General features: G+C 40.1%; 2 protein-coding genes across 2 annotated transcripts; both read right to left on the reverse strand.

The window, feature by feature from the left end:
• Positions 1-585: 585 nt before the first annotated feature.
• Positions 586-6,226, reverse strand: LOC106292523 (enhancer of mRNA-decapping protein 4-like). The gene is made up of 13 exons (XM_013728125.1): positions 6,131-6,226; positions 5,374-6,035; positions 5,241-5,290; positions 4,999-5,155; positions 4,684-4,902; positions 4,250-4,378; positions 2,678-4,108; positions 2,091-2,450; positions 1,883-2,002; positions 1,582-1,752; positions 1,349-1,498; positions 1,138-1,263; positions 586-1,061 (listed from the first exon to the last, which is right to left on the reverse strand). Exons 2-13 carry the CDS (start codon positions 6,004-6,006, stop codon positions 762-764), a joined length of 3,846 nt encoding a protein of 1,281 aa, XP_013583579.1. The 5' UTR covers positions 6,007-6,035; positions 6,131-6,226; the 3' UTR covers positions 586-761.
• A 3,751-nt stretch (positions 6,227-9,977) lies between these two features.
• Positions 9,978-10,996, reverse strand: LOC106292555 (RNA-binding protein PNO1). The gene is made up of 2 exons (XM_013728167.1): positions 10,856-10,996; positions 9,978-10,756 (listed from the first exon to the last, which is right to left on the reverse strand). The coding sequence occupies exon 2, from the start codon at positions 10,744-10,746 to the stop codon at positions 10,099-10,101; it is 648 nt and encodes a 215-aa protein (XP_013583621.1). The 5' UTR covers positions 10,747-10,756; positions 10,856-10,996; the 3' UTR covers positions 9,978-10,098.
• Positions 10,997-11,623: the final 627 nt, after the last annotated feature.

Below are 11,623 nucleotides of genomic sequence, written 5' to 3' on the forward strand. Positions count from 1 at the left end.
CGTGGAATATTGACGTGGTCTTTACGACGAATCGCCCTACTTCGTCTTTACGACGAAATATATTCCTCGCTAAGTTACGACGAATTAGCGAGGAAATATGTGTTACGACACACGTGTAACGAGCAAACGCGTTTCCTCGCTAATTCGTCGTAAAGCCTCTTTTACGACGAAATAACGAGGAAAACCGCCCTCGTTAAGATTATGTTTTCTTGTAGTGTTAGGGTTAAAATCAAATTTTGAGTCATATTTGATAAATTTTCCAACATTTTTTGTGAAAGTATTGTATTCATACCAGTGACATTCTTCTATCATGTTTCTAATATACATTTTCACTCTTTAAATAAAAAATATAAAAGTTTTTTAAGAGCAGAAAAATCCATTTTCAACATATTTATCAAACTTTTTACTTAATCCATTAAATTTATAAGAGAAAAAGATTCCAACTAGAAGTGATGCACTTCATTAGAACAAAAAGTCAAAAGTCTACTAATTTTCCACGTTTTTGTATATCAGTTGTACGAGGAGGCACATAGAAGAATAATAACTTCTCCGTTGGCTTGCATGTACGGTTTTGATTCCAAGAAATTTTGTTTATGGAATTTTTATAGAATCAACACGTCCACTGTATAAACGCGTCTAAACAAGCGAGAATCTACATTTTAAGGAAAAAATGAAATGCAAAAAAAAAAAAGACAACCAAAAATGAAAGATTTTAGTGATCCTATGGTTTGTGAACAAGAAGATAGAACGAGAGGGAGTAATCATTTGCAGCCCATAAGCATGGAGTTGAGGACGTGCATTATAAGTCTGATGGCAGAGACGTCACTGCCTGGTGCATTAAGCTGGTGGTGCAGAATTTGGTAGACTTGTTCAAAGATTCGGCGAGCATGAACCACAATCATCTGATCTGATGGGTTAATCGCTGTAACCACATCTGTCATCCACCCAAGCTTACGGGAAGTGTCTTTGCTGATGTCACATGCTAGTTGCTGCAGCAGTGACAGTAGCACGCCTTGGCTCAGCGGCAGGGGATTCATAGCCAGTAGTCTATGAAGATCCACCTATTACACAACACGCACATTTGTGTAAAGATTATGCAAATTTAAAAGATTAGGAAAATTAGAAACCAAATTTTACCTGTGCGCAAAGCCATGATACTATAGAGACATCGCTTCTCTGTAGAGCCGAGGTAAAAGATTCTTCGTACTTGCCTTCAGATACCAACCTGGATAATTGAGCAGTTGGGTCCATAGGTGCTTCAACCTGAAATGACATCAATTGTGATTGTATGCATAGATACTTGGAGAAAACTCGGAAACAGACAGACATCAATTTGAGATGTGCAAACCTTTTCAAGAAGAGTAGCTACTGGTCCCTTACTAACTTGAGTAACCGAGGGATCTGACCCACCAGTTAAGACGCCTGAGCGATTCCTTTGGCTCTCGGCTAATTCACGACTTAAGGCTTGAGTAACTGACGATGTAGAAGTAATGGTCTCCTGTAAATCGCGCAACAACTTTCTTTAGCAAGAGGAATTACATGACTCGAATAATACTGGTTGGGAAAAAGATGCCACCATACCTTTAAAGTATGAGCAAGCTGAGAGTGTCCAGCTTCAAACCGTTGTTGTGCTGCGTTTGTGTGCTCGGCAATTCCTTTCTCCAAGGCTGTGTCTACTTGCTCTAACATGGTCTTGCATAACCTCTCAAAGGATGGTATGAGTGAGGCCTCCAGACCCGATTTAAGAGCTTCCTGAAATTTTATACATGGTTAGATATAAGAGTTCAGCTCTGTTTTCGCCAAGGCCAAGCTATGATGCAGTTAACACTTGCATACGTCTACAAGTATTTTAGATTTTAATACAAGGTGAACTCCAATTTACCTGGAGAACTGGGATGGCAGAGGTCTGAAATTGCGTTTGAATATGCCTAGGTATGGTTGCCTCAATCTTTGAATTAACAGATCTGTCAAGCTGATTGACTGCCTTGTCACCAAGTCCTCTCTGTACACATGAAAGTAAAAGCAGTCTTTATCAACAATACAACAATATAAAGAGAAATCAGCTCTACCAATTCTCGTATAATTCTAACCTGGAAGGACTCTGTGATTGCAGATGATATAGTTTTTTCAATCGCCGGTGTTACTGCACGTGCTATGACCGGAGCAATTGCAGATACTTCCTTCTTTACCGTTTTCTCAAACATTGCATTTAACTCCTTGCTCATGAAGTTTGTCGTCGCATTCACAATTTGCTGTGAATGGTCACGCATTGCCTTTTCACTTTTAACAGTCTCCTCTTGTAAGCGAGCCCATAAAGCATCGGAATTTGACTTGCTGGATCTCTCAATCATTCGCCCTATAGCCACTTCTAGTCTTTTACCTTCTTTAGTGACAGGGCCATTGACAGCATTTGACAGCTGTCTCTGCATCTCCTTCTGCGAAACCATTATCTGCAAGGGAAATAATGTTCCAAGTCAACAAATATTTAACAAATTACCCACGTACGTCTTATGAAGAAACTATTATCAATAAATGCCAGTTATGCATAAGAGGACCTGTAATACGCTAAGTCACGGTCACAACAAGTTCAATAGCGTGTGGGTAAAATGATGCAACAGGAGAAAAGCAGATATTGTAAGGAACTGGATACTTATTAGTTTCAAAATCAATATTTCACCTGATTCATTGTCTCTTGCATGGCCAAGAACTGAGGAAGTGAATCTGTCAAGGGATGACTTAAGCTCTGACTTTTCTCATTGTAGGAGTCAGCTGACGAATTGGGATTCTGAGAACTTTTGGCCTTCTGCTTCTTCCCTTTGCTATTTGTTGCTGCCAACTGTGGAAGCCCACTAGATGAAACCAACTCAGGAATCTTTGCAGAGACATCTCTTGACTCAAGACTATCGTCAGCTTGTACAGACTGTTCATAAGCCTTAGTTTCATCTGTATTAGGATAACAGTCTCTTGCCATCTCAGTGCTGAGATTCAAAGCCTGTGAGTAGAAGATTTTTTCTCTACTCTCTGAAGTGCCATTCATAGTTTCTTCATGATAATTGACTTCACCAACTTCACTCGCCTCAATTTCTGTGCCACTTGCATCGTTATTAACTCTATCACTCTTGTCTTCAGTGGCAACGGGGGTTTCAGCAGACGAAACGCCCATAGAGAACTCTGAAGGTTTTACAAGATGAGTAGGGTGCTTGAAAAAAGATGGTGAGCTTCGGATCCCAGACTCATCGTCATCAGGTGTTATATTCTTCTCCTCGCTACTTGAGCTTTCCTCAAAGGTGTGCTTATCAACACCATAATCAGCAGAAGGTGCTTTGCCACTGAGCTCATAACGAGATTCTACTTGCTCAAAAGCTTCTACAGGAGTCTGATAGCCAGAAAGCTTACTTGATAGTCTGGGACTTAGAGGCAGCTGGGCTGCAGTAGCATACGCAGACCCTCCACCATTGGTATCAGATAGCAGCCCAGAAGTTCTAGGCTCACTGTTGGATGGAACAATCGCTGGAGCTGTGGTATCCCCTGATGCAGAACCCTGCGATCTATTCACAAGTATAGATGGTTTAGGAACTGAATCAACTGAAGGGAATTCTGTAGGCTTCAGTCCAGATGGTTCTGACATGCCATCAACAAGATTTGCCTCCCGCGAAACACTAGAATCTGACTTTTCCAAAACCACATTCTCTTCTCCAGAAGGTGGCAAGCACAAGCATAAATCTAACGTATACTGCTGGATTGCTTGAGTCTGAACACAATAAACCTTAACAATGGGTTCTTCTGAAGGATCATGTGTACCTATAAAACTTAATATCGGCATAGTGACTGTAAACTCAGACAAGAAGTCCATCCTTGTATCAGCTGGAGATGAGCCATAGTCCAAATGCACGGCATATATGGCGTTCCTTTTCGCATTTGCAAGCAAGAGCAGGCCTGCTTCAGACAACGCTGTGATTTGGTTGAAAAACGCCATCTCCGCTCGTGGCTCAGTTGAACTTTTCAAATCAAGTTTCTGAGTACAATTCCATGACTCAGACTCAGCTGATAGGAGCCATCCTTCTTCCCCAGCTGGAACCCAAATCTTCATCTCTCGATTTAGAGGTCCCTGCAAACATTGGCAACACAGACAGAGTTAACAGCTAAGCAGAAAGATAAGCTACAGTATAACTGCAAGCCAACACCGCAGAGGACATTTAGCATTAGATAAGGCTCAGAAAAGATGGAAATGCTGATTCAAACGAATTACCCCAGTGATGAGTATGATGTGATCAGGTCTCTCAGGGGATGTCACAAATGTTGATGAATTGACAGGATAGCCATCATGAGGTCTCAGAACTGCAACTGGTTGTGCCATAAAATCTTTCCATATCTTAACCTGTTGGTATTACGAGGGAAGGAATAAGACTCACACGCAGACAAAAACACTAGCTATTGCACCAATATGACCAGGTTGAAAAGAGACTATACACCGTGCAAGGCTGGATGAAACTAAACTAGCTAGCAAAACAAAGCTAAACAGGCTGACGGTGGTTCCAACTAAGTAACTTCACCATTCCACCCAGTAAGTAACGTAATCAGCTTAAACTAGAGTTTTTGAGAATAATTTCTTTATAAAGATATAAATAGATGATGAAAACAGGAAGACTCGAGTGAAGCAAAATGATAAAGATAAATACAAACCGTGCCATCAACAGACGAAGAAACGAGTCGTGTGGTCATCCATTGGCATATAGATAAATCTGTGACCTCTCCATCGTGCTTGCCGACAATCTTTACACCGTCAACCAATTTATCAAGGTGGCACTGAATCGGAGACTCAGACGAGAATACTTCACCTCTGCCAACTTTGGTAGTATCAATTAGGAGGACGTGTTTACCAATTGAAACCACCAAAATTTCCTGAAAAAAATATGATTTTAGACACAATAAATACTAAAGTACATTAAAAAGGCAAGAAACATATGCAATGCAACTTGTGAAATGTTTTTTCCAAACCTGTTTGTGGGAGTGCCAACAAACACGTGGGTGTTTGGTGTCTTCCTCACCAAGTATCTGAAGAGCAAGAACAATCTTTCCAGTTATCTGGGGGTCATCATCTCCCTCAGACCCTTCAGATATTTTCCACACGAATACCTTTCCATCTAAGCTTACGCTGTTTTGGAGAAATAGAAATGAAACGGTAAGGTCCTAAGGAGAAATTAAAAAAAAAAAGGTAGCATAACGAAAAAGAAGACTACCTAGCCAAGAGATGAACATCCTGAGCAAAGAAAGCCATGTCTGTCACTCTCTGTACGAACAAATACAAACACGTGTTAACCATATTGATACTTCAAATAAGTAACGAAGAGCATATGGGATACTTCAACTAACCTGAGAATGGCCTCGAAATAAAGCCCTCAACGCGGTGTTAATATTGAGGACACGAATGCTTCCTCCTTTTAATCCATAGCATATGTACACCTTACTGACTGCGATCTGGCGACCCACTACGAGCTGAGGATCCGACCCGTATTTAGTAATCGGAGTCACCTCAAGCTGAGGCTGAATCTCGCCGTGTAGCCTCACGTCGACATCGTACACAGCGTGTTCCCCGCTCAACCGCCTCCCCATCGGAAACTTACAGCTCGGCACGCGAATAGGACCCGAAGGGAACGAACGAGCGATTTCCTGATGATGCGACGACGGCGGCTCTTGATTTGCCGCCACGGCGCCGTTGCTGTTATTGAGGAGAGCGAGAAGGTGCGTTCCGGGGTTGTGGTTAGCACGCGGCGATTGGAGATTCACAGGCGGCGTCGGGTACGATAGAGTTCTTTGTTGTTGGTGCAAGTTAGCCGCAGGTGAAGACGACGACGAAGTCACAGCCTCGTTGTGAAGAAACGGACCCGCGGGGGGAGGGTAAGACGCCGGCGGCGTGGGGAAAGGGCTCGACGAAGGTTTGAAGAGAGTACCGAGATCGAACGGCGGAGGATTGTTAGGGTTAGTGTTACCAGGTGAAGACGCCATGGATTAGGGCAGATTCAAGATCGCCGAATCTAGGGTTTACGAAATCGATTAATACAGAGATTCCACACAAAAAAAAAAAAAAAAGAGTAGACTCAGCGGATCTAAATAAGAAACAGGAAATTACATGTGAGGAGAACGCGAAAAGAGACGGTGAGCGACTTGAAAGTGAGAACAGCTCCAAAACTTTTTCTGGAGGCGTTTTTTTTTTTTCTTTCTTTTTTCACAGTGAAAATTGAAATATATTGCATTAGGTGGACACAAAAGTTACAGGTGATGTTCATGTATTTAGTAAAAATATGAGGATGCGTTCCGTAATTATCAAATGCAAAATTTAGGTTTGGGCCTTGTTTCAATAAAAGCCCAAATCATTCTCAGAAATTTTCATCCAACAACGATTAGCTTCTTCATCAATCTATCACCATGATAAACCAGAGATAGATGAATCAACCACATTTAGGAGAAAAAATTGTTGTAAATCTTCTTGCTCGAAGTTCAAATCTCTTTATAGGATTTGTAGATTTGTTAAAAAACAAAGCAAAAGAACTTTAAAAAAAAGGTCAATATCCTTTTACAAAGTATGAAAAGTAGCAAGTAAAGTTTTATGGCTTTAAAGATTAGGATTATAAAGTTATATTAACTTTACGTTCGGCCTGATATAATCTCATAATCATTAGTGGGCCTAAACGCTTGGCCCAATGAAGTAAAAGAGTAAACAGAGCTTGCTTATCTAGAGGAATTTTTTATTAGAGGATTTTGATTAGCTTCAAAAAGCAATAAATAGAAAGTAACGTCCACTCGCTAATCTCTATCTCTCCCACTAAATATATCCTCTCTCCCAAGTTTCTCGCCAACAAACAAATTCTCTTAAGAGCTGTTCAACCTCACGAGAATCTCGGAATCTCCGGCGACAAAATTCAATCAAAGCGGAGGAGGAGGATGTGTTGTGGAAGGATATGCATGCTGTGCACGTGTTTGATTCTGGTGGTGATCGCGATCGGGTTCCTATTCGGATTCGGAGTTTTCAAGGATGGTTTCCACAAGATCCAACAGTCCGTCCATCTCGAATGCGATCAGAGATCCGGCTGCGGCGGAGGTGGACGTCGCGGTTACGGTTTCCCCGGCAATAACTAGCTGTGTCATCTGATATGATCAATTCTTGCTTTTGGAATTCGAATTTGGATATATATCGATTCTTAGGTTTTGTTTTTTTTTTTTTGTATTTTAATTTTCTCCAATATACCTCACATTGACTGTGCATTATAATGTTTCGTTTAATCATCAGATTTAGTTTCTTTTTGACCTTATGATTGTTACTTTCAATATTTTGTCAATTTAAATGCCGTTTGCAGCTTTTTTGAGCAAAGAGCATCTTTAATTCAGATAACCCCAAAAATATATGCCTAAGCATAATCCTATTAGAATAAAATCCAATATAAGAGAACAAATATAACAATACTAATTCTAATATTTATCTACAATAAATCTTCTATCAGAAATTGTACCCTGCTGACCTAATAACCTGTTAATCAGGGGAGTAATTAATACGGACATACGGAATAAATTGATTTAGTAAGCGAAATTAAAACAATACAGGGGTAGTTTCGTGTTTTCAGGAAGTATTGAACTACCAAACTCGTTGGCCTCTAGCTGAAACAGCAGGTTTATAAACTTGATTATTATAACAAGCAAGAAAAGAAAAGGAAAGCCAATTTGAGAAGCGACAGAGATACCAACCAAGAGGAGAAGCTAAAACTGAACGAAACAGTGGCGAAGCGAGGCTGTAGGATGTAGGGGCAAGTGCACCCACAATTATTTTAAAATTCCAATTTTTTTTTATGTAGAAACATCAAAAATTTGTCAGTTAATGTGGTAAAATGTAGTTTGTGCGCCCATACATTTCCACGTTTGATCCCTTTTATATGCACTTTTTATTTTTATTACCAAAGATGCACCCATGAATTAAATGGTCTAGCTTCGCCCCTGGAACGAGATGAGAATCACTTTCATTTTCATGACTGCCGGTGTACAAATCATCACTCTTAAATTACCAATGTAGTACTTCTCGAACTAAGGATCCACGAAGCTGTTTACTTAGGGCATCTGCATTGGTAGTTCTTCTTATTCATATTTTAGCATTAGTTTAATATATAAGTAGATTAAGAGTTTTTGGTAAGATACATGTTTAAAAGTGTTGATTATTGGTAGAACCGTTTTAGAAGTTCTTAGCAATATAAAATTTTTTTTTTTTTTGAAAATGGATAGAAATAAGAAATCCTCATTTCAAACAGTTAACTGAACTAGGAAGCTTTCAATTTCAGGTTTCATGTTCATTCAATGTATTTGTACTCGATCTCGTTTTAAACACTATCAAGTAATAACTTTTCATACAACAAGAAAGCTACCAAGTTCATATCAAGTGGTTCACATAGCTAAGTAAGCAATGAGTAATGAGACATGTATAATGGAACAGATAATCTATCCATTCGAATTTTCCAATTAAATACGAGACATGCACGATCCAGAACAATCACAATCACCCAATATATAATCAAAACTATATCGATGGAGGAGGAACATATACCTTGTTTAGATTTGAAGCGGCACAGGAGATGAGGCTTTCGATTTGAACCGGCAGAGGAGATGGTGATTTCGATTTGAAGCGGCAGAGATCGAACGGTGGAAAGAGGACAGGATTTTGATCCGACAACTCGCAATTGACAGCCTTTTCAGTGGTGGCTCTGGAGGAGAGGAGATCGATAGAAGAATCAAGAGTCGCGATTGAGAGAGATCGAGTCACGATTGAGAGAGATTGAGAGACGATTGAGAGAGATCGAGAGACGATGGAGAGAGATCGAGAGACGATTGAGAGAGATGCTGAGAGATCAACAGAAGAATCAAGAGGAGATCGAGAGAGATATCTCTGGAGATCGAGAGAGATATCAAGAGGACATCGAGAGAGATCGAGAGAAGACAACTTTTTTCGACAAGAGAGAGAGAAAGACACGGACGGGTTTGCTCACTCAAACCCTACAGCCACTAAAGTTGAGACAGATGTCCTGAAGGACGGCCCAAAAAAACTTCTAAAGTTAGAAGTGTTTTACAAATATCTTGGGTTTTTCATTTTTATTTGGATCGATATATGTTAAGAAGTGGGCTTAAGATATGCCAATGCAGATGCCCTTAACTACGTTTCCAGTAAATTTTGATCATAGGTTGAGAATGTTAAGGCCTTGCTCGAAGTTGAGGTAAGTGAGAATATTTTACATTTTGTCCCATTATCATTGGTTCTGATGAACTGTAGATGGAAATAAGTTATTATGATCAAATTGTTTTGGTCTTGTAAGTTCCTTGTGTGTTTACAGAGAAGTAGAATAACGCCGTTGCAAGCCCAGCAAGGCAACCTTCAAGGAAAACACACGTTAGAGGTGAGAATCCGAGTTTCAAGTTTTAGTCTCACTTCGTTTTACACCTTTTAGAGTCTTTGTTTAATCAACCTGAATTTGAAGCCAAGATGGCAAAGCTTGTGGAGTTTAGGGGTTCTCTCGGGAAGCAGTGTACAAGGTTTCTCTTTGGCGGCTGAGGATTGAACTTAAAATTGTCCCCATATACCAAAACGCCAACAAATTGTGTGTTTAAAGAGACTCTTTCATTTTTCTTTGTATTTTAGCAGAACATAGGAAAGGTGTAAACTGCGTTACAATGTCATCAGGTCATTCTGTTTATGCTGGCGAGTTAGCAGATAAAAAGCTTTATACGTACAACTAGATACTGTATTGGATTTGCCAAAATGCCGCAAAGCAAGACTTTGGTTATGCTTTGATGTGGACTATCTTCTCTACACTTTTCTCTAAAACCATGGTCTAAAGTTGCAAGTTTTGGTCTTTTGTTAAAATTTGAATATAATACTAGGAACGATAACTTAGACACAGAGCATTCTTTTTCGGAACAGAACCTTTAATTATGTCTGAAAATTGGTAAACAGATGTTTAGACAACTCAAGAAACATGTGTATTTTCGAAGCAATACAAATAAATAAACTCGAACAAAACTCAAGCAAACATATTCCCAAAAAACAAGATTATTGCAGAAACACTAGTCAGCTAATCTAGCACTAACATTCCGAAGCTTGGAGTAAACCTTGCCCGCAGGAGAACCCATAATAAGACTGCAAAGAGAACTCCTCGCAACCTTAATATTAGTAAACGCCCCCAAGATATGAATCCTCGTATCCGCAATCACAATCCTCGTCTTCGTCGAGTTCTCAATCGCAAACTTCGTCTTCCCTCCTTTTCCCGACAACCTCCCAATGGCCCTCGACAAATGCTCCCCTTTCAAAGTCTTCACGTCCTTAATCTCAAACGACTCCACGTACAGCTCGTCCATCCTCAGAAGCGCGACCGCGTCGGGGATATCGAAACCTAGCATGAAGGCGTGGACGAAGTCAGCGGACTTCTGGAGGTTGCTGACGTCAGGGGTGTCGGCACGGGTCTTGAGCTCGACTTTGCGGGACTTGAGGTTCATCCTTATGTCGACTTTCATCTGGTCGTAGACGGGCGTGTAGATGTCTAGCCACGCTTTCTTGAGGGGTGTGTAACGGTTCGGCGGCACGGGGATTTTTCTGAACTGGACTTTGCCGTCGGACATCTCGTGAGCTTTCAGAGGCTTGAAGATTGGTTTTGCCGGTAAGGGGGAAGCAGCTTCTGTCGGGACCTCGACCTCCATCTGTGTAGTCTCTGCCATTATTATTAACCTATAAAGCAAAGATGGATCTCAAAACTCAGGTTACATCTCAATCTAACAAGGATTCTAGTAAGTACAGGAGCTAGCAATTCAAGATTAGAATACATACCTAACTCTTTGATTGAGAGCTGGTGGTGGAAGAAGGCAACGAGAGAGAGAGAGAGGCTGCTGCTGCTAGGGTGGAGGAGGAAAGGATTCTCTGGCTGCTTGAAGGTTTTTAAGCTCTAGGGTTTAGCTGTTGTCGCAGGACAAGGCGTCGCCATTTTATAATTACTTACTGGGTTTATGAATCACATTATGAGATTATTTCAAAAGTTGGCCCAATAAAGGCCTTATTGTTTCATAAGGTTGTGTAATTATTCTTTTCTAAAGCAAAAATGTGTGTTAATTAAATAGGTTTGATTAGGCAAACCTGGGCAATTAATCCCTATTCGAAAATCCGAACCAAATTTGACTCAGATCATAAAAATGAATTCATACCGATCCGAATCCAATATATAGTGAACGGATATTGTTTTGCGGTATTTTGGATTATGGATTTTAACCGAATCGAGACATCCGAAAATTTAGAATCCCCGAAAACAACATGTACCTTATCCGATCTTAATTTCTATTATGTATTCAGAGCATACTAAGATAATTATTGAGTACTTAAAATAGTTATATATTACATGAATAATTAACTCAATACTTAGAGCATGTTTAATGAGGGTTCTTAGAGCATGATTATTAGGAAGTTTATAGGGTGGAGTTCTTAACGAAATATAAGAACCCGTCTCTTAACTTTTAACTAAAAAAACTAAGAACCGGTTCTTAAATATTTAAGAACCGGTTCTTAGTTTTTTTAGTTAAAAGTTAAGAGACGGGTTCTTATATT

This window comes from Brassica oleracea, chromosome C5 (assembly GCF_000695525.1).
Source record: "Brassica oleracea var. oleracea cultivar TO1000 chromosome C5, BOL, whole genome shotgun sequence".
Lineage (NCBI taxonomy): Eukaryota > Viridiplantae > Streptophyta > Magnoliopsida > Brassicales > Brassicaceae > Brassica > Brassica oleracea.

Bases quoted from the DNA above. Each gene is read 5' to 3' on its own strand.
- LOC106292555 (XM_013728167.1), bottom strand. From the start codon at position 10,746: ATGGCAGAGACTACACAGATGGAGGTCGAGGTCCCGACAGAAGCTGCT.
- LOC106292523 (XM_013728125.1), bottom strand. From the start codon at position 6,006: ATGGCGTCTTCACCTGGTAACACTAACCCTAACAATCCTCCGCCGTTC. The intron at 4,379-4,683 runs GTTTGTATTTAT...TAATACCAACAG, and splicing joins CTTCGTCTGTTGATGGCACG to GTTAAGATATGGAAAGATTT. The intron at 4,109-4,249 runs GTAATTCGTTTG...CAATGTTTGCAG, and splicing joins ACATCATACTCATCACTGGG to GGACCTCTAAATCGAGAGAT.